The sequence below is a fragment of the Physeter macrocephalus genome, chromosome 8, assembly GCF_002837175.3.
Source record: "Physeter macrocephalus isolate SW-GA chromosome 8, ASM283717v5, whole genome shotgun sequence".
In the NCBI taxonomy this organism is placed as follows: domain Eukaryota; kingdom Metazoa; phylum Chordata; class Mammalia; order Artiodactyla; family Physeteridae; genus Physeter; species Physeter macrocephalus.
Window position 1 is genome coordinate 83,878,681 of NC_041221.1, and position 23,792 is coordinate 83,902,472.

The 23,792-nt window shown below is 36.6% G+C and overlaps 1 protein-coding gene across 3 annotated transcripts in view; it reads left to right on the forward strand.

The window, feature by feature from the left end:
* The window catches only part of VCAN (versican), a 113,488-nt gene that overhangs the window by 31,202 nt on the left and 58,494 nt on the right, over positions 1 to 23,792 (forward strand). For 2 of the 3 annotated variants that reach the window (XM_007107162.4, XM_007107163.4), the window contains 2 exons: positions 10,853 to 11,146; positions 18,002 to 20,986. In XM_007107162.4, the coding sequence (XP_007107224.2) occupies positions 10,853 to 11,146; positions 18,002 to 20,986 (3,279 nt within the window). The remainder of the gene's footprint in view (positions 1 to 10,852; positions 11,147 to 18,001; positions 20,987 to 23,792) is intronic. The other variant, XM_007107164.4, reaches the window with a different exon arrangement.

Below are 23,792 nucleotides of genomic sequence, written 5' to 3' on the forward strand. Positions count from 1 at the left end.
CCTGTGTCCCCTGCATTGGCATGCAGATTCTTAACCACTGTGCCACCAGGGACGTCCCTGTGAATCATTTGTGTGTCTCATCTCTGGTTTTCTGTTTTCTCTCACAAATAATCCCCAAGCCTTTAACAGTTCCTCAGGGGACCTGTTTTATGACCATCAAAGCACGTAAACACCATGGTCATATCATTCCCCTACTCAGTGTTGTGTAGTGTGAATTTCCTGTTGTCTTCCTCCTCAGGCAAACTCTGCCTGACCTGCAAAGTCCCTCAATCCTGGCTTGGGAATAACCTATTCAACTGTGTTTCCCTCTCTCCAATATGATGCCACATATGTGCACTAGTCATCCACAGACCCTCTGCTACCTCCTGCCAGCAGTTCTGCTTTGATCCTCTCTGAAAACACAAGCCTCTCACCTTTCCAGCATTCTACTCTTCTCTCTGCCTATGAACAGACTGCCTCCAAGAGCCCACCTTTGCCTCTTCCAGCTCACACTGACATTTCCTGATTCTGAACTCCCACTTTTCTTAGAGTTAGTTCCACATACCTGGTGTTTAATTCTTCTCTGGTTGCTTTATATTCATCAGACACAAACTATTATGTGTTATTTTTATTTCTGAAAAATTTCTGTAAGCTTCTGTTACAGATAAGGCCATAGTCATCTTCTGTAACTTTCCCAACCACAGTGAAGAACCTATTCCAGTAATAGACACATAATAGTTACTCAAGAGCTACTTGGTGGTAATTGCAGTATTTCTCCAGACTTTTGTCTCTTTCAGAGGCTGTCTCCACCATGCTACCATTTCTACAGTACTTGAAAATAATGCCAAGCTTTGTCCACCAAACTTACTAAAGATCTTTTTTTTTTAATTGGATCACCATGATACTAGTTTTTTCTCTTTGAATTTCTCCTCTCACTCTTTTCTGTGGTGTCTCTTAGAAATAATTCCTTCCTAGAGACACTCTTTTCTCCTTTCCAGCCTCTCATAGTCATTGCCCTTTCTTGCCTTCCCAGCCAATTGTCCTCTCTGGCATCGGTTCCTTTGTCCCTGTTCACAAATTTCAGGTTTATTTTTCTACTGCTTCCTCATGTCAAAATCCAGGATAGCTCTATCACCTCTGTGACTTGTCTAATGCCTCCACGTCATGCTTGTGTCTGACCTAGAACCAAAAACAACCTTTTGTTTTTCTCTTAATGAGCTCCTTTAGATATGAAAAGCTAAAAATTTGGGTAAAATCCTGAATGTCATTAAACAGGTCTTAGAGCAAGGCTTAGTTCCAGCTTCTTTAGAGTCTTTGATAGGATCAAAATCAGATATATCAAATCTGGAAACTGTGTGATTTCCTGCCTGTGGATGCTCAGATTGACTTAATTTTGATGGAATTTACAGCATGTAATCTACAGAGTACTTCACCAATGGGAGTTATTTAAGAATTAGTGATAACTGGGTTTATTCAGTTAAAAAACCCCATGTCAGCTAGAATAGCTTCCTGCACTCTCTGGTTCAGCAGATGGGTTCAAATATTGATTTTGGATTATAGAACCTCTCCACATTGGTTGAGGTTGGTGCTAGAAGATGCTGAAACTTTTTAGTTATTCTCTGTAGAACTCACAGAATCATAGATCACAGTTATGGCTGTGGGTTCCCAAATAGACTTTAGATATTAACACACCTTGCTAAGGATTTGAAACTGAACTTGGAGTTGTTTTTGTTTAAGTGTTTGAATGGTCTAGCTAAGAGCCACTGAGGAAGGTGACCAGTCATGGCACCTTGCAGCACCTATGGAAAATGCGTCCTCATTCAGTATGGTGACTTGAATAGATTAACTGTGAGGTAGCTCCATAGGTAGGGTAAGGAAAGAAACTATTTATTTTATGGTTGCATTGCCATTTAACTTAATTCTCACAAAAACCTTGACAGGCATTTATTTAAAACCTTTATTTTACACATAAGGAAACTAAGGCACAGAGGTTAAGTGACTGGATATACCCTTTTTCCTGTTCTACTGTAGTAACTTTTCAGGACCACCAAAGATTCCCCAGTAGAGCAACAGGCAGTCTTACAAACCAAGAGGATGCAAAGTGCTCTTAAAGCTCCCCCAAATCTCTGATTTCGCACATAAAAATATCCTAATTCTTATTTGAGTAATTATTGCATTCCTGTTTGGACTGCAGTGATTGGAATTGCTGGGTTAAATGATAACGCTATTTTTAACTTTTTGAGGAACTGTTTTAAAATTCTTACCAGCAGTACATTAGGGTCCTGATTCTTTCATTCTTGCCAACATTTGTTTTCACCTGACTTTTTGATTATAACCATCCTAATGTGTGTACAATGCTATCTCATTGTGGTTTTGATTTGTATTTCCCTGATAGCTAATTATGTTGAGCAACTTTTCCTTTATGACTATTGGCCGTTTACATATTTTCTTGGAGAAATACCTATTCAGAACCTTTGCCCATTTTAAACTGGATATTTGTCTTTTTGTTATTGAGTTGTAAGAGTTCTTTGTATACTCTAGATTCAAGAGAGTCTATTCAGATACATGATTTGTAAATATTTTCTCCCATTCGCCGATCTGCATTTTTACTTTTTCAATGGGATCCTTTGACACACAAAGTTTTTAATTTTGATGAAGTCCAATATCTACTTTTTCTTTGATAGTTTGTGCCTTTGGTGCCATATCTAAGAACACATTACCAAATCCCGAGTCATGAAGACTTACTTCTGTGTTTGCTTCTAAGAATTGTAGAAGTTTTAAGTTTTACTTTTATTTTTATCTATTTTGAGTTATTTTTTGTATATGGCATAAGGTAAGAGTCCAAATCCGTTCTTTGGTATGTGGATATTCAGTTATTCCAGAACTATCTGTTAAAAAGACTATTTTTTCCTCATTTAAGGGCCTTGGCACCCTGTTGAAAATCAGTTGATCATAGATATATGGTTTTATTTCTGGACTCTCATTGATCTATATGTCTGTGCTTATGTCAGTACCACATTGTGTTGAATACTATTGCTTTGTAGTAAATTTTGAAATTGGAAAATATGAGACTTCCAACTGTGTTCTTCTTTTTCAAAATTGTTTTACCTCTTCTGGGCCCCTTGAGTTCCCATATGATTTTTAAGATCAGCTTGTCAGTTTCTACTATGAAGCCAGGTGAGAGTGAACTGAATCTCCAGATCAATTTGAGGTGTATTGTCATCTTAACAATATTAAGTCTTCTGATCCATAAACATGTGATTTTTTTTCCATCTTTTTTTTAGATTCTTTACTTTCAACAATGTTTTATAGCTTTTATAGCTTTCAGAGTATAAGTTGTGCTGTACTTTTGTTAAATTTAATCCTAAATATTTTATTCTTTTTGATGCAAATGCAAATGGAATTTTCTTTATTTCTTTTTCTGATTGTTCATTGGAAGTGTATAGAAATGGAATTGATTTTTGTATATTGGTCTTATATATCGTATCCTACAACCTTGCTGAAATTGCTTATTAGTTCTAATAGTTTTTTTAATGGAATCCTTAGGATTTTCTATATACAGTCCCTTTTATTTTATAATGTTACCTTAAATAAGTAGAAAGTAGAAATGTCTTGACATAAAACCCTTGAAACATGTGACGGTCATTTGCTTTAAGGTTTTGATATCAATTTCTGGAATTCTAAATCGGAAGAGCTTCTTTGGAAATACAGTGGCCATTTAACTCTCAGCTGTGAAAAGTAAAAAAAAAACTAGGCTAATTCTCCTGTGTTGACCTGCAGCCATACTGAGCCTGTCAAACCAAATAACACATTCAATCTCATATATTTTGAAGACTCAGACATCCAGAAATGTTTTAGAACCTCTTTTTCACTCTAATTAAAATCTTACTGCTCTGTCATTGGGAAAGAATGAGATCTGACATCCTGCAAACCATAAAAATATGTTTAAATTTTAGTGGGATTTCCTGTGTCTTTAAACCTTTCAAATGACATATATAAGATCTTGTGTAATAACACATTGAAAAATATGTGGATTCCCTTTCCCATGAATATGATCTGATTTAGAGAATGTTAACTGACTATCACAGCTGCCTGATGACAATTCTCTAAAATTAATTAGAGGTTAAAATTTTCAAAACCCAGTGTCTATGCTTTAAGCTACATTATGCGTCTACTTCAGCCTAAAACAAGTGAGAAATTTGAAAGGTGCTGACCTAGCTTTCCAGTCTCATTACCCCTCAAATGAGAAACATTGCCAGCCTAACACTAGAATTGGATGAAGGTACCTTGGCAGCCCCAGAAGTTTTCTTGTCACTGTTTGTTTCTGTACAGGTTAAAGGATCAGATCTTAGGGGGAATTGACATGCTTTTGAATTACCTACAAATATTGGCTGTCAAGAGATTATATAGTAGTGTAGGTTAGCTGTTAACCAACCATGTACAGCTGATGGATTTCATGATCCAGGATAATGAGTATTAGTCTTTATTGCTTTGATCTTGTATATATAGACCTGGGCAAAAAAGAGAGAGAAAGACAGAGAGAAAAGAGAAAAAGAAGCTTCCTTTGAAAAAAAATAAAAGTCCAAAACTTTAAACCTAGTAATAATTATGTTGAATTGTCTTTATCACCATAATACTTGCCATATACTCTAAGTGGTTTTATCCTATGGGCATTTCATGTGACTCTTTCCAGTTCACACACCGTATCTACTTTTGCACACATTTATTACTCATATACCGTTTTGACCCACATTGCAACGAAATGTAGTAACAATCACAAATCTTGAACTTCCTTACAGTGAACAAAAAATCAGGAAGTTCTGGTCTCAAATGGGCAAAGGCACTCATGATTAGTTTATAAGAATTGATTTTCAGACCAGACAGTTCAGGATAGAAAGGTTATGAGCACAAATAAACAGAATAAATATAAACATTGATCACACTACCCAGAAAATAGACGCATCGAGATAATTGTGGTGATATATCAGCTTTGACTACCACAGACAGCGGCCCATCAGCTGCAGTCCAGGAAAGAATTGAATAATTATCTGTGATCTGCTGATGCCAATTCCCTGTTTCACCTTGGTGATCTCAGGGAATTTTCAGTGGAAGCAAAATATCCTATCTTAGCTTTGCTCTGGACCCCGCCTCTTTCATAATTTTTCTGAGCTATTCCTGAGTGTAAAGTCTAGCTTTTGAACAGTGTAGGTCATCTTAATGTTTTCATTTGTTTTCATCATTGCTTGCCATTTTAGTATGTGTCATTTTAAAGTCTGCTAAGAAATAGCTTTTCCATTTAGCAATCAGAAGTGTGGAAAAATAACATGCATGGTCCACTTTCCAGGGAGTCTTTTAGCAGTTACTTGTCAAATTTAAGTATTTTTTTCTTAATATTTCTGATGATGTTAATTCCTATGATTAAGACGAATTTAGTTTGTAGAATGTCACCACATATTAAAGTCTCACCAGCAATGTCTTCCAGTTTCTTCTAAGACATCCCTGGAAAGTTGGAATAACAGGAATAATTCAAAGCCAGATCATTTAACTTGAAATTTTGGAAAATTAGAGGTTATATATGTTTTCCATATGAACATGCAAATTATCCTGTGTGTGAAATCCTCTGTTCTGCACTATAGGTTATGCGTGTACTAATGCAAATATATGTGTATACATGTCAGTAAATTCTTACTTACAACAACTTAAGTTAACTTGGCATTTTACCTTAAGTCATGCTTCGTTTTGTGTATAAAGGATATTTTGTGTATTTCTTTCCTGACATTTTATTTGCTCTCCTTAATCAGCGAAAAATTGATAGATAATTTTTATTATTTAATTATATTATATCATAGATAATTATTTATTATCTATAATAATCTATGAGAGATACAATTATCTCATACATAGATAACATTTAGAAACGTGTTTCAAATCTGTATTCTTGTTACAAATTTGATAATAAATGTCCTATAGATGTAACTGCTTTGATGAGGCAACTTCTGGAACTGAATAGTAGAATCCTTGTTAACTTATAAAAGTGATGCTTCTTTTCCAGGAAGGCATATATCCAGTAAAGCTAAAATACATTCAATTGTTCAGTCACAGTATTCAAGAGTAGAGCTAGAACACGCCTTGTCCGACGCTAACAATAGGCGTTTTCTCTCTCAAGGAAGGCTTTGCTCTCTCCTCTCACTCTTAAGGTGATACTGTGATAAAATTCAGAAGGAACTTTTATTACTTACATCAGAGGCCAAAAGGTGCCTTTAAGATAGCCTCAGGGTAGGAACTTATACAACCTGACCAATGAAGTCCTGTTGGAGAGAGAGAAGCTAAGCAAATGCAGTGAGTTGCTTAGCTTGATTTCCCATGTTTGCTTTCTCTTTCTCTGTTCCTTTGGTTCCTGGTTTGGCTTTGCCTCTGGACTTTAGATTTTAGCTCTTGGTATATCCTCATATGATCATTCATTTTTGGACCAAGCCTAGGTTTACGTTCCTGTTACTGGCCCAGACTTAATTTCTGTCTAATGTCATTAATGCTATGAATGACTGGTGTTAGAATTTAGAACATATAATTTGACCTATAAATAATTCCTGACTATAGATTTTAAAACTGAGAGTAGATCAATAAAATCTTTGAAAATCTTAACATCTTGACTGCTTTTCTCAGTGTAAAAGTGGACAGTGTTTAGCCTAAAACCTGCATTTTTCTATGGGATATGGGACTGAAAGACTTGCACCTACAGTTAGTGACTAAGGAGAAAGACTGCTACTTTTGTCTGCTCTACCTTGCTTGACTTTTTGCAAAAGCTTCTTTTTAAGAAATGAGACCCTTCTGTGTTCAGCTTAAATATGGTCTTGGACACATTATCAGGGTCCCTGCTCTGCACCAGATTCCTTTGCTCCCTTGCAGTCTCTGATACACCCCTGGGAGGCAATAGACTTCATATGCCCTTTGCTTTGTTTTTTGGCTCCTGCTTTGATTCTCTCTGATTACCTGGTCTACGTACGCAGTCTGCTTCTATCTCGAGCAGGTTAACACATAGGCTACCAGAAACTTAATACTAAGTTATCTTTGTTATAGCTCAATTGAGATTCCTTTTCCTGGTTGAAACATACATGTCTCTAGAGCAGTGTTTTCCAAACTCTTCCATGAAACAGATCCATGGACTGTTAATTAGTCTTCTATGAGAAAAGGAGATTACTCTGGTCAAAGGGCTTAAAAATCCTAACTTCTTTGTGGGGACTCCCAAATAAATACTATAATATTAACTACTCTGAGAAGTCTTACAGAAACGAAGACCTGTCAGATGACTTGTAGTTGTTTCCTAAATGCCAACGTCCATGAAACCTCTTTTCTTCGGAATACCTACTCATGTCTCAGGGATCACCAGTTTTCTGTAGAAGACATTTTTGGGAATTATATTCTTAGAACTTGGACCATAAGTTAATAACCTTCCCAATCCACATCTTCAACAATAAGCTTTTAACAGGTTAATTCTGATTTAAACAGCAGATCTCCTTACATTTGTATTATGTTAGATAAAAAATATATAATGTCAAAGGATTATCTATTTAAAACCAGGCAACTAATGAATCAAAAAGTACTTGACAGGAGGTTATTTTAGTTTTGTCAATAAAATGTAAAAATATATGTCTTAGAAATCAAGGACACAGTAATATGAATTAGTTCAGTTATTGCTATCTGTGTATTACCTATTAATTCACTTTTTTTTTCTTTCTGGTTTTGGTTTTAGTATGAAACTGATGCCAGGATATTCTGGCATATTTGAGAAAAGTAGAAGGTGTCTGGCCTTAATAATTTGAGGTTGAAACACAGGAAGGGCAAAGTTTAGACATTCAACTTATTGCTTTTGGTAGAGATTGAGTGTCAATTCTAAAAGCTTTAAGACTCAGTAAGAGAATTCCATAGAGTGGATGCTTCACTATATCATAGATTTTTGAAGTGGACAAGGTAATGTTTATGTTAAACAGTTATGATTTAGGAAGGCTTAGACTTTTTTTTTTTTGGAACAGAGTTAAAGTAAATGTTTTTCTTTTCCTTTTCTCATTATTTTAAAATGAAACAACAATTATGACATATATGATGACAGGCCACACATTACCTTTAGAGATGAATTGGTTTGATTCTCACCTTAGGGTAGACTCAATTAATGCCAGTTAAATCTTCCTTTTTTCATCTGAGTTACATGAAACCCAGTGGTGATATCTCTTTCAATAAGCTTTTAAAATTTTATTTGCAATGTTTGATAAAATTTTACATATAAATGAAAAGGAAAATAGGTGGCCTTGGGGATAAGAGAATTTAGTTAAATAAGTAAAATCATTATTTTTTGGAGATTGGATAGATGGAAATTGTATCCTCCAAACAAGTGAATTAAATCACTGTTTTGATATAAAGTCAGATTTAACAAGAGTTTTTATATGAAAAGTTCTATAAGTAGTTCTTTATTGATTTAATAATAATAAGGGTACTCTCTTTTTAACCTGCCAGCACCTACTGAAGCCTTTCTTTCCTTTAATACCCCAAACATGTTTGCTATTTAAAATAGGGAAACCAGTTACCCAGAAAATCATGCCATCATTTTTCTTCATTGGCCCTTTGGTATGTCTGTGTTTGGAGGAGTTGATTTCTTCCATCATATGGACTAAAATTGCTATTTGGAGAAGCAGAGTTTTACTCCATTAATTATATTTCTCCACCCTGCTCTGGTTGGCTGATCACTCTTGTTACTGAAAAGGAACAGTACTCTTGCCTCATTGTAGAAGTACCTCACAATGCAGAAAATGAAGGCAACAAAACTGATATTCCAGCTGTAATAGCAAATCCAAGTGTTCCACCTTGGAAGGAAGCGTGCTGGCCTGCTGCCCTCTTTCACACTTACATTCCTTTCAGGCCAAATGCGAGTGTAATGCTGAGGTGAACGGGGCTGCTGAGGCTGCTTGGGGTGACACAGTCTCTCATGTCTGCCTTTCCCCAGGTTGCTTTGAGCCAAATCCATAGGTGAGTGAATCGCCTGTCCCAGACAGCAGCTACCCAAAGCTCTGCAGCAGAGTTAGTGCTCTTTAATGTGCTGCTTGGGAAGGATGGAAGAAAAAGGGCCCCTTGTTTCTGAACAAGAGCTTGAAATGCCATTCATTTAACAAATTATTAAGTACATACTATGCAACTGGTCCTGTGACCCTTAAGCTTTTAAAACTTAGTGGGAAGGGAGACATTCTAGGAATGGGGAGGGGGAATCTTTGTTCTTATAATATATTTTTGGATTTGAGATTACTGTCCTTTGCCAGCCTAGATAATTAAGGACAAAAACCCGTTCTCACCTCTACCTTGCTTTTTTCAGTCAGGTAAAAGTCATTTTTCTTTCTCTTCTTCAAATAGCTCTTATTGGGATTTGGCCTAGTTTCGTTGGTAGCATTTTTAGATTTGCAGTGAGAAGAGCTGATATGGGTGATTTGGCCTTTTCCCCTGACTGATTTTTCTTGTGTTGTAAAGCTAGGACACACACACACAGAGTAATGGCTCTACTCATTTTAAACAATCCCTTGTTACATATGGATTTAGTTAGATGAAGATCCAAATCATGAGAGCTCTGCATCCCAGCTGTCTAATGTCTCATAGAATCAGAGTGGCCTCAGTGCGATAGAAACAGGACCCACAGCTGCTGTAATAATGGGCTATCAATATTTTAGCTTCCTCTCGACTTCATTTTTATACTTCTCCTGCCTGCTATATTTGCTTAGGTATTCTCTAATTCTGTCTCCTTTAACCACTTATGTGCTCATGTGTGAAAAGAATCATTTAATTCACATTGCATTTATTTCAGCAAGTTGTTATGTTAGTTACCCAAGTAAAATTCCAATTTAACAAACTCTCTGGCATTTCCAGAATACTTTATTGTGACATGTTAAGTGATAATGAACATACTAATTGGGTCTAATTGAGCCTGGCGATTAACAAAGTAAATGTTCTACCTTTCTTTGTTCGTCAATAAGCAAATGTAAGAGTCTCTCCAACCTAGTTAGAGCCCCTGCTAGCACATACAGTAACTTTGTGTGAACCGCAAAGGGCGCTCCTTCTGGGCAGACAGATTGCAAAAGGTATCCACCCTGGGCAGAGCAAGCAGAAAAAGGGTGCCCCTTCCGACAGGGAGGCTTTGGTACCTTTGGCTGGTTGAATGGGATACTGGCCCCCGTACACTCTCAGCCCTGCCCAAGTGCAGGCCATGACCTGCATAACTATCAAGGCAGCCCTGTGCCTAGGACAGGAAGGCAGGAAACAGCATTCCATTCTGCGTCTTTCCCGTTCCCCTCTTCAAACCCTGGAGATCTTCTTGTTTTGTTGTTTGCTTTGAAGGGAGTTAATCCATTTTGATGGTAGAGATAGATGAGAGAGTCAGAGAATTACTATTTGATTTTAGGGTAGACAAAGAAAAATAACCTCAGTGACATTTCAAGGCAACTTTCTCTTTCCAACATGCAATGTTAATAAGTACATCACAGCCTTTTTCATTCAAGAGAAAACCCGTTTCCTGGCTGGTAAACCAAAGAATCATTTGGAAAAGTTTGTTCATTTTAAAGAACTGATTGTAACTTTATTATCAAATGACTGCTTCTACGGCCTATGGGAATATATATATAGAGTGAAACTTTTCTGTTGTGTGTTCTCTTTTTTTATTGTGTTATTTCTTATCATACACTAATAATAACAAAATGAGGTAACATTGAGTTTTCTGCTTTAAAGTATAGAAGCTGCTACCTTGCCATGAAAAAAAGAATTACGTGCTTTTCCCCATCTCCCATAAACAGAAAGGGACTGAATAGTAAAATTTAGACCTTTTTTCCTTTTCTGATTGCAGGTGATGTGTTCCACATCACTGCTCCCAATAAATTCACCTTTGAGGAAGCTGGAGAAGGGTGTGAAAACCGAGATGCCCGCCTGGCGACAGTGGGGGAGCTCCAAGCGGCGTGGAGGAGCGGCTTCGACCAGTGTGATTACGGGTGGCTGTCGGACGCCAGCGTTCGCCACCCTGTGACTGTGGCCAGGGCCCAGTGTGGAGGTGGTTTACTTGGGGTGAGAACCCTGTATCGTTTTGAGAACCAGACAGGCTTCCCTCTCCCTGATAGCAGATTTGATGCCTACTGCTTTAAACGTAAGTGTTTGGTACCTTTTTAAACATTACAGATTAAAAAAAAAAAAAAATACTTCGAAGCCATGCAATTGATGTTCAACTAGCCATTGGAATGATTCCATGTCTTGCAGCGTGTGCACGGAATGGAAACAGTTCAGTGACTTTCAAAACCAAGGAAATGCAACAGCAGTGATACGGTTAAAACAAGAAGTTTGACAAATGGTGTTTTTAGAGAGGATGAGGAAATGTCAGGTGAAGGCCTTAACTGTGATGCATATTGCACTTAGAACCATAGAACATGTTTCTGCGTACTTATTTTACATTAATTTCAGTCCTTCAATGCAATTAGATTGTTGACGCTATAATGCTGGGACCAACTGTGGCTGGGTTGAATCCTTGAATTCTGTTTATTTCGTCTTTGTTTACTGTCACCCTTTCTTTTAAATGGCGGAGGATTTAAATTTCAGTAATTGCAGGTGAGTACTTGGAGCTGACGTGGATAATATCTAAAAATGAACCATGCTATAAATAAAGATCTTATTTTAGCTCATTTTATTTCAAATAATGGAAATATGTGCCTTCTAATGCTTAATTCTCTAGTATCACATTGAAGTACAGTATATGTTTTTTGCAAGCTCTAACGTAAATAGGCTATCTTCAGTCAGGTTTACTACTTAAAATGGATTTTAAGTAACATTTCTCAACATTCATGATATAATTATTTTAATTCTTCAGATGTCCTTAAATTATTTTAGCACTAGTAGTCACATGCTATAGTGCTTGTAGAATGCTTAATTAAACAAGCAAGTAATCCAGAATCTCACTGTGATATTTAGTAGGATCTATATTGTGCCAACAAAACAAATATCTCCTAGAATTTTTGGTGACCTTGAGTATGTTCAAGATAGAGCCAAGTTATATTGAAATACAGTGAGAACTTTTTACTAAGTTTCCAATATATATTGTTATAGCGATACGTACAGTCATCCCTTGGTATCCATGGGAGTTTGGTTCCAGAACCTTGGGAATACCAAAATCCGCAGATGCTCAAGTCCCTTATATGAAGCAATAATTGCTTATAACCTGTACACACCCTCCTGTATACTTTAAATCATCTCTAGATTACTTATAGTACCTATACTATGTAATAGTATATAATACCAACTATGTAAATAGTTGCTGGCACACAACAATTTCAAGTCTTGCTTTTTGGAACTTTCTGGCGTTTTTGGAACTTTTTATTTTTTTTAATCAGAAGTTGGTTGAATCCTCGGATGTGGAACCCATGGATATGGAGGGTCAACTGTAACTGAAATGAGTAGAAAATACACTAGCTTATTTTGTAATTGGTTTCTGAAGTGAAATATACAGACATTCTTCATCAACCAAAAAGACACAGAACTGGGATATCTGAGTAGTCAGGAGAATAGATGTTAGTGCAACAGAAAGGTATGATTTCACATACTGCTATTTCCCAGCTAAGATACTTCTGTTTGGATCTCTTCCTGTAAACTCAACTTTCTGAGTGTTAAAGCCACGTGCTGTGTATCCGTGTGATACAAGCTGGCCATGAAAAGCCATTGAACATATTAGTTTTTGTTCCTAGGCCCTGAAACTACAGAAAAAGTCTTAATCATTTTTAGGAAAACAAACAAACATCAACAATAATAACAAAACCTTATCCCTAGAAGTAGAAAGAAGTAGAAAGATATCATTCCTTTAAGCCATATACCCATAATGGGTTATGGGTATATTTTCAAGTAGTTCAAACTTTAAAATCAGTTTTACACTAAGTGACTGATGTGATTAAGGAAGAAAATCAAATCTGTGTGTGTGTGTTGGAGAGGGGATGGGGACAGGTGGGTTAGAGAGGTTAAATTAAGGAAGGAGTTGAATTATCCAGCATGACTACCTTGTTTGATTTTTTCTTGTGCTTTATAAACCTGGCACTAGAAAACTTTTAAACATTTTTGTTCTCCTTGAGAACAAATTTAAACCAAAGCCTGTCTGTAGCCACAAAGAATTCATCCTGATGTGTTTTAAATTATTTATTTAAATAAAGAATTCACATGAATGCACAAAATAACAATGTAGTTAGATTCAAATAAAATAACCACCTACTAAAAATCTATATAAAATATGAATATAATTTGAAAGTTTAGGTCCATTTTTTTTCTCCCTAATTCATTTGAATCTATATAACTGGCAAATATAATGGATCTAAATTTTCATTTTTCTCCCCACCTAAGCTAAAGGCTAGATTCTTATTTAGTTCTTCTGTAAGACTCTACCATACTCAAAATTTATTCAGCATATAAAAGTTTAAGAAAGTTTAGTCATACATAAAAGCCTTCCTTAAACCACACACAATGCCAACAGCCTCCCCAAATTTCTAATTCATTTTTCAAAGATTCTTTTAAAATATACATTTTTTTACTTTGAAAAATATTTTCAAAATGACTTGCCTGCTGTCCAGTTTCCCACATAGTTGAGTAGTGACTAAAGTTATGGAGTTAAAGTTGGTAAGAGTTATGGCCTTAAGGACAATTCCAAAAGTGATTTCAGAGATGTACAGCTGACTGGTTAAGTAGAAGAATTTAGAAATATAAAGATATTTTTCTTGTTTGCTTTTACCAAATGTAGAAAGTGTTTTTAAGGCCACTTCATGGTGAATAAACAATACCAAATCTCACTTTGCTATAATTCCCTTTTCCTTCTAAAATCACTGAATAGAACATTAACAATGGCTGATGATAAATATAATTAGAATCTCTTCTTGTCAAATAGATTTGAAAAAGAAGTAAATTAATGTCCTTGTGAAATAAAGTTTTCCTGTACATTTCCCCTTGATGGTTAAGTTGTACACTTTTCATTTTTCTTTGACCTCAGAGTTAAGCAAGTTCTATGAAATAGAGTTATGCAGGGCTTTGAAGGATCATCCATACTCCCCAAATTTAAGTGAATCAAAACTATTGAAGACTCATAATAACCTCTCATTTAATATTATTAAAGATCTCCAGGAGAGGGAGATAGGGAATGTTTCCTAGAAAACCCATTCCAATATCCTATTACTATCACTCTCAGTTTTTCCAATTATCTAAATCCTTTGCATTAGAATTTGAGTTCATCTTTCCTTCTTAAGTTGGAGATCAAAATCTAAATTACAGCATTTCTACTATTGAAAACAACTGTTCGGTTGTCCCTCAGTGTCTCCCTCAGTTGAAACAATTTCCTTGTTCTGAAATTTTAATTTTGAGGCCTCTAATCACCTATGCCATCTTGCTTTGAACCCTCATTGTTTTTCACATCCCTCTGTTGGATTAAACTTGGAGCTAGAGATAGTGGTCTAGAGAAGGCTAAATAAGTATCCACCACTTCCTATGCTATCTTTCTTATATATTTGTTCACTTTTACAGTTGACCTGCCCTTCTAACCTATGGTTAGTATATTATATTTTTTGTGCCCTAGATCATAATCTGACCATAGGTGTCAAAACTTATCCTTCCCAAACTGGTATTTTTTAAATGTCTCTGTTTATTGAATTTGAATTTGTTAGCATTCAGTCACTCGTAAAACTTTAAAAATTAATTTGAATTCTAATCTTATTATTCCAAACTTTACTCTTTCCGCAACCATGAACCCGGAATCAACTTATTGAATATCCAGTGATTTCCCTATAATGTAGGCAGCATGGGTATAAGTTAAATCGACCATCATGCTGCTAATAGGGTTTTTATCTTTTATTAGGAAAATCTGCCTCATGTCTCACAACAGAAGCACTGGAGAGGATAGTCCATAGGATATAAAATACCATAAAGTAGAGTGATGTGAAACATCTGTGTGGCAGACAGCTGCAAATGTTGGAAGGGAGCTTTTGTGGGAAAAGAATCCTGCTGCTTTCTGTTGGCTTCCTCGATAATGAAGTTGAAGGGACACTGGTAGTTTTCCAGGGCAAAAATTTCTCCATGTGAATCCTCCTTCTGGAGAGACACTTTTAGAATAATCTGGAGTTGTGCTTTCACCTTTGTAATAGTCATCATTAATACACTGGCATTTATTCTTAAGATATTTCTTTGTAGATATTTGTGTTTTTTAAAATTAGTTCCTTTGTTTTGGAATGGTTGAAGCAAATGGCGCAGATGCTCAGATATACTGAGTTGTGATGGAAATCAGCTGTTAAGTTGATGAAAAAGCAACCCAACCCCAAAAGGAAGTCTGAGGTTTTCCATTCCAAATAGTAGAATTAATCAACTTAATTATAAGCAGACTTTTAAACAGGGCTTTCAAATTATTGAAAACGCTTGTTTTTGAAAACAAAGTCACATAGATCCTAGCTTTGTAAAGGAGATTCTCTGAGACATACTACTGTCATATTACTGTGTTCCAGGCCTAGAGGAAGGCAACACCAAACAGTTCAGTAATAATTGATAATGACAGACAGTTACGTAGTTTTTGAAATCTGAGTCCTTCATTTTTAAAATGCTATAAAAGTATTTTCATAGCACTGTGGAAAGTTGCTAACGTAGAACTTGGGTTGGAGCATAGGAAGACCTGATTCACAGGCCCTCTTTTGCCCCTATTGCAGTTATCACCTTTTAAGTGAATTTCATCGGCTATGGAACTACTCAGAGGGAAAAAGCAAAATTAGCTCTTTTGTTGTTGTTAATAATAATATGATTAAATTTTCTCTAATGTGCAGTGTGCTAAGTGTTTATATTATGTTTCCATGGGAACTTTCTCTGTATGTACATTTTACTGTTTCCCCAAAGAATGCAGTTATAAAACAAACATGATATTTGGCAGTTAAATGAGGTAACAGTTATGGAATTTCAGAGGATAGAGAATTGAATGAAAAGAAAAATAGTCAACCTCACTTAGGTTCTTTAAGTTGTTCATGTCAATCAAAATAACAAAAGCTTCTTCCAGGAAATGAATGCAGAAAAAGCTTTCTTTAAAAAAAGGAAAAAAAAGTTATTTAACATGTTTTTGAAGAGTACGATTCTTTTTTGTTCTGTTGTTTAGTTTTGTTTTAATACAAAGGGATAAAAAGTGGCAGACTAAAGAATTTTTAACTACATCATAATGAAATGGCCACCAAATTTTTGTTATAAAATTGATGAATCTGGGCTTTAAAATGGTCTGGGAAATGACCACAGCTAATAACAGCTCATACCAGACAAAAAATGAAGAATCTGTTACAGCTCAAGTCTGATTTACAACAAAATCACATCATTTTATCATTAAATTTTTAAAATAGACTTTATTTATTAGAGCAGTTTTAGGTTCACAGTAAAATTGAGTGGAAGATGCAGAGATTTCCCATATATTCCCTGCCCCCATTCATGCACAGCCACCCCCATTATCAACATCCCCCATCAGAGTGGTACGTTTGTTACAACTGAGGAACCCACATGGACACAACATAATCACTCGAAGTCCATAGTTTACACTAGGGTTCACTCTTTGTGTGGTACGTTGTGAGTTCGGACAAATATATAATGACATGTATTTGCCATTCTAGTATCATACAGAGCAGTTTCAGTGCCCTAATATCATTAAGTTTTGATGGAGTAGCTGGAGCTCAAAAGTATCCAGTTTTGTTTTCTAAGGACTCTGGTTTGGGGATTATTAATAGTAAGCCACAAGATATTACAGATACTACAGATATTACAACTTTTATCAGGGGAACAGACATTACCTGTACAACTAGTTTAAAATCATACAGGATGTAGCAAAACAATGACTACAGAGTTCCTCAGATCAGTTCCTTCTGAGTCTAGTGGCAATCAGTTTTTGATTTTTGAAAATTTGAATTTTAAAAAAAAGAATAACAAAATCTTTATGTGCTAAGCTGCTGCATTTTCTTTATGTTGAGATGGAATCTTATCTACAACACTGTCACTTTTATACACAACTTAAATTTCTTTAAACAGGCCAGGCCATTCTCTGTAAATCTGGAGGCATTATAATGTAGCATTTTATGATGACATGTTACTTTTTATTGCCTGAGCCCATTCTTTCTGATGCTCAGGGTTGTTTCCAGTGATTTGTAATTACAGAGCTAAAATATATCATGTGGGTACTTTACTTCCTGTTCTATGTTTGCATTTCCTGCTAAAAGTAAGGCTGGAACCAAGACCCTTAAGAGTTACAAACATAATGGGTAGAACATAGAACAAGATGTAGAACTACAACAAATGCCAAGCAGCCTCGGCCAGAGGCATTTTATTATTTATTATAAACAAGGCTACTCTGCAGACTTGAAAGGAATATGAAGACAAATGTCCAACACCGGGGATCAAGTGAATAGTGGTGTTAATATCCTGTTTTTATGAAAGCCTCCACATTATGGACAATGTAATCATTGATATGTAACTCGGGTACGTTTGATGTGGCTTTTTTGTTGTTTTGCAATCTGAGGCACTCCCTCTCCCTAGAGACATTATGTAGCTAGAGACAGAAGCCTCCAGAATAGTAGCACTAAGTTCTCCTACTAGACTTCAAGTTGGTGCTGTAGTTTCTGATAAATAACGTACCTACTGTTTCCAAACTCTGCATTTATTTATTTATTTATGTCTAACTTCTCCTTATCTTAAAACTACATAATATTCACTTCCCTTAGCCAAGAACAGTCATTCATACCTATGGGTAAAAGCAGTGTTAACCCTTTCAATATAAAACAAGTGATCAATTTGTGATGATTAAATGTTCAATTGTCTGTCTTTGGATTAATTTAAGTATAGTTTTTAGACTCCTCTCCATCAGAAAACACTTTGGGGTCACCCCAAAGTACACAACAGCACTTAACAAACACACTGGACGTGCAAATTTTTATTAGTGACTTGTCTAATCAACTCTTTGAAATTATTTTTCTAGCTAAACAGAATATATCAGAGGCTACAACCATCGAACTGAATATGCTTGCAGAAACTGCCTCACCCACTTTATCGGAAGAACTACAAATGGGACCCGACAGAACTACACCAATAGTCCCTTTAATCACCGAATTACCTGTCATTACAACAAAGTTCCCTCCTGTGGGAAATATAGCCAATTTTGAACAGAAAGCCACAGTTCAACCTCTAACTATCACACACAGAATAGCCACAGAATCACCCGCACCTGATGGGAGTACTAAGAAGCCTTGGGATATGGACTATTACTCACCTTCTGCTTCAGGACCTCTTGGAAAGCCAGACATATCTGAAATTAAGGAGGAAGTGCCCCAAAGTACAACTGTCATCTTCCATCATGCTACTGATTCATGGGATGGTGTCAAGGAAGATATACAAATACGAGAATCAGTTACACAAATTGAACAAATAGAAGTGGGTCCCTTGGTAACATCAATGGAAATCTCAAAGCACATTCCTTCCAAGGAATTCACTGTACCTGAAACGCCATTTGTATCTACAACAATGACCCCGGAATCCAAAACTAAAAAGAAAGCAGTAAGCACAGTCTCTGAATCAGTGACCACAAGCCACTATGGGTTCACCTTGGGAGAAGATGATGGTGAAGACAGAACATCTACAGTTAGATCTGGTCAGAGTACCTCGGTCTTTAGCCAAATGCCTGAGGTCATTACAGTGTCAAAGACTTCAGAAGACACCACCCGCACTCAACTAGAGGAGGTGGAGTCAGTCTCAGCATCGACGATTTTTTCACCTGTAACTATGCCCGACAGTGATGGGTCATCCATGGACCACTGGGAAAAGAAACAAACTAATGGTAGGATAACTGAAGATTTTCTTGACCAGTATATGTCCACCACACCTTTCCCATCACAGCATCGTAATGAAGTAGAATTGTTTCCTTATTCTGGTGATAAAAGACTAGTTGAGGGAACATCCACAGTTATTTATCCCTTTCCACAAACAGGAAGAGAAAGAACAGAAACACTAAGACCAGAGATGAGAACAGTTATTTATACAGATGATGAAATACAAGAAAAGATCACCGAAGATTCATTTATAGGAAAAATAGAGGAAGAAGGCTTCTCTGGAATGAAGTTCCCTACAGCTTCTTCAGAGCAAATTCATCGTACAGAGTATTCAGTGGGAATGACCAAATCTTTTGATTCCCCAGCCCTGACAACAACAAAGCTAAGTGTGGCACCGGCAGAGGCAACAGATGCGGAGAAAGACTTTACGACAACTCCAAATGGATTAGAAACAGATGGCTATCAAGATACCACAAAGTATGATGAGGGTATTACAACAGTGCATTTGACCCAAAGCACTTTAAATGTGGAGGTGGTTACTATATCAAAATGGTCATTGGATGAAGATAATACAGCATCAACGCCTTTAGGGTCCACAGAACATGCAGGCTCTCCAAAATTGCCCCCTGCCTTACTCACCACTATGGGAGTGAGTGGAAAGGATAAAGAAATCCCAGGTTTTACTGAAGATGGAAGAGATGAATTCGCTCGTATCCCAGATAGTACTCAAAAGCCATTAGAGGAGTTTACTGAGGAAGACACAACAGACCATAAAAAATTCACAGTTAGCTTTCGGCCAACTACATCAATTGGCATCACAGAAAAGTCAACTTTGAGAGATTCTACGACTGAAGAAAGAGTTTCTCCTATCACAAGCACGGAAGGCCGAGTTGTTCATGCAACCATAGAGGGAAGTGCTTTGGATGAAGGAGAAGATATGGATGTCTCTAAGCCTGTATCTACTGTCCCACAATTTACACACACTTCAGATGTGGAAGGATCGGCATTTTTTAATTATAGTAGCACCCAGGAGCCTACTACTTATGTAGACACTTCCCATACCATTCCTCTTTCTGTAATTCCCAAGGCAGAATGGGAAGTGTTGGTACCTTCCATTCCATCAGAAGGTGAAGTTCTAGGTGAACCCTCTCAAGACATACATGTCATTGATCAGACTCACTTTGAGGCTACTATTTATCCTGAAACTATAAGAACAACAACAGAAATTACACAGGAAACAACTCAGGAAGAGTTTCCATGGAAAGAAGAGACTCCAGAGAAACCAGTTCCTCCTCCCAGTTCTACAGCTGACACAGCCAAGGAGACAACAACACCCTTGGATGAACAAGAGAGCGATGGGTCAGCATATACAGTCTTTGAAGACAGATTGGTGATAGGTTCTGAGAGAGTCCCAGTTTTAGAAACAACTCCAACTGGAAAAATTGAGCAGAGTATGTCTTATCCACCTGGTGCTGTCACTGAGCCCAAAGCAAAAACAGATGGAGTGGTAACACTAATACCAAGCATGGGGCCAAAGGTATCTTTAAGCCCAGGGCCTGAACAAAAATATGAAACAGAAGGTACCAGTCCAAGGGGATTTGTATCACCTTTTAGCACCGGTGTTACCCAGCTTATAGAAGAAACCACTACTGAGAAAAGAGAGAAAACATCCCTAGATTATACTGATTTAGGCTCAGGGTTATTCGAAAAGCCCAAGGCCACAGAATTCCCAGTATTTTCAACAATTACAGCCACGGCTCCAAGTGATATCACTACTGCTTTCAGTTCAGTAGACAGACTTCACACATCTTCAGCATCCACTGAGAAGCCGCCTCTCATTGACAGAGAACCTGATGAAGAAACAACCAGTGACATGGTAATCATTGGAGAATCAACATCTCGTGTTCCTCCCACTACCCCTGAGGATATTGTAGCCAAGGAAACAGAAACAGATATTGATAGAGAATATTTCACAACTTCAAGTACTCCTTCCGCCACACAGCCAACAAGACCACCCACTGTGGAAGGCAAAGAAGCCTTCAGACCACAGGCACTTTCCACTCCAGAACCCTCAGCAGGGACAAAATTCCACCCTGACATAAATGTTTATATTATAGAGGTCAGAGAAAACAAGACAGGTAAGTCTTTGCTTTCTAGACATATCAGTCAAGGCAACCAGCATTTTATCTTGAAAATTACTTTTGGAAAAAAAATATCAACATGCCAAATGCTGCCAGTAGAAGATAACTGGAGTGTGAAAAAATTCTGTTTTAGCTTCATGTATTTGTACAAGAATTGGAAGAATATGTTAAACAATTTGGAAGAATGTTAGATATTATTTTATTTTAAAAGTCATAAGAAGCCCTGCTTTGTCATCTAATATAACCAAATCATCACTGTTACATCACTTCAGAACATGCAGAACAAAATGTTTTAATTTCAGTGTCTTTCCATGTGTTACTACTCAAGTGTAGTACTAGACTGTGTTAACATTCCATTGGTCTTTAACTATTAACCTTCAGTACTTACACTGTGGACAGCTAAAACCGTATTACATATCCCTAGGGCTGATAAAAAGACATCTAAAGGTTTGTTTTGGGTTTTCTCTTCCATGATTTGCAGGTTTATTATACAACTTTTGGGGTGGGTAATGTGGGTCTGTAGTTTAAATGTTATTTTAAAGAAAGTTCAACATATTTTCAAGCTGTTGTCCTTGGGTATTTTAATGAGGCTTTACGTATTTAGAACAAATACAGTCTAGCTCAGTTCTAGGAAATGCTGTCATCTATTGTGTCAAATATAATTTCAGAAAGTGGATATGTCAGCCTTACCTCTGTTCTCTAAAAACCAAGCTGTAATTTTATTTATTTTATGATTTAATTATTTTATCTCTAGGAATATTCACAGTGCCTTCTATTCTGTTCAAATATTTTAAATATCTCTCTGGCAAAATTCTTAAAAGCTGTTTCTTTACGTTGATTAATACTTGCAATTTTTATCATCAAACATAACTTATTCCTTCCTAAAGGTCAGTCCACTTTATCTTCTAAATTCGGTAAGCTGAATTGCGAATACATGGTGTGTGCAATTCAATAGATCTATTCAGGTTGGTTTGTCTTTTTTTAATTTAGAAGTTAAGATCATTGATTTTAGTTAAGTTGCTGTGTTTTAGTTTTAATATGTGGATTAAAGGAATAAATACTCATTTTTCCTTGACCTGGCTCTGAGAAGTCAGGCTAGAAGAATGATCTTGAGCAGGTTTTCTCTCTTAATGTTGGGCTATACCCCTCAAGGTGTCGTTTTTCTTAAGAGGGATGCTGCCCTCATTAGCCCACTCAGGGGTGCACCTGTTGGGAACACAGGTGGCTCTAATGTCAAGTCAGCTGGCTTCCAGTGCTGTTAGATGGTAACTTGGCTTCTATCACCCAGAACTTTCTCAGTGTCAAAGTTCGTGTGGGGCAGTGAAGAGCAGAGAAGAGAATACACTCCCAGAATATTGACGTTAATCTCCACTTCCCAATACCGCTGAACGAGGCCAGGATTGGAGCATTACTTTCCTGCTTATAATGCCGTTTCTTGGAAACCATAACATATTTCTTCTGTCTTACATTCCTCTTCCGCCTCTTGGAGCTGGAGTTGGAGAGAGAAGGCGAGCTGCCAAGTAGTGGGATTGAGGATTCCTGTTAGTAGGGTTGGAAAAGTGACAAGAAGATATTACTGTGAAAAAGAAAGAATTGAAGAGAAGCATATAGGGATTACTATGAACGCTTAATTGGAGAATCAAAAAAAATACTTGAATGACTAACTATACAGAAGTTTTTCCCAATTTAGATTACTCTCTTGTTAGTGTAGATACTGCATTGAATCAAATGATACAGAAAACAGTAAAAAAATGTTCTGCATTTAAAAACTCTTCTAAATGGAAAACTGTACGTTCAGGTGAGGGTGGTCAAATTACAAAATGGAAAAAGTGAAAGTCAATCTCCGTGGAAGAATTGGCAGTCATCAGGGAAAAACAAAATCTAAGTTTATAAATGGTTGCTTGAAATGGAGGGTCTGAGTAACCTAACTCAGAAACCATTTATACAAAGTGTGTATTTTTATCTGAATTGTCAGCTTAATTCAGCTGGGTCTGGGAAACACAACTAGGTGTTTCCTTCTCTTTCTTCCACTTTTAAAACATGTGACCACGATTTCCCTTCAAACTAATTTTCGTTCAGCGTTTATAACAATGGGTCAGAAAACTCTGTGGAAAGGGAATACTTGGTAATCTCCTTCGGCATGGGGTTCCAGTGAGTGGGGTGGGGTCTGGGGGTGAGGATAGGACATGTCTCTATCTAGTTCCCTCCCTCCATCTCTCTCTCTTTCCCACCACCCTGGCCCCCTCATCTATCTGGCTTTTTCGTGTGCTGTATATATGCCATTCTCCTTAAGAATAAAAACACTGTTTATTGTCTTGATAAGACAATGAGGTTGACTCAGATCCAACTGCTTTACTTATACTCATTTGTTTCCTATGAGAAATTTAATTTTTCAAGGATTTTTCATTTTGACAAGGGCAAACCCTAAAGCAGATGTTAAATTAATGAGTTTTAGGGCAGGTGTACATTAATAAGGAAAAATACATATGTGCCTGGAAAACCAAACTTTTTATGTATTAAGGCACATTTTTCGTAACTGGAAAATCCTTGGTACATGTACAAATTTATATAAATCTATTCATAAACATAAAATTGAACTCTACACATACTGTATATTCAAGTAAGCAAAAATACCACGCATGCTACACTAAACCAAGGCATTCATAATTTTTTTGCTGCACTCAGCAAGTCATATATATCTTGATTTTTTAAAAAAAAGTTTTACTATTATGAAACAAAACATGCTATGCAGACATATTTATGTTATATTTGTTCCAGTGGATCTTAATAGCAACTTAGGGTG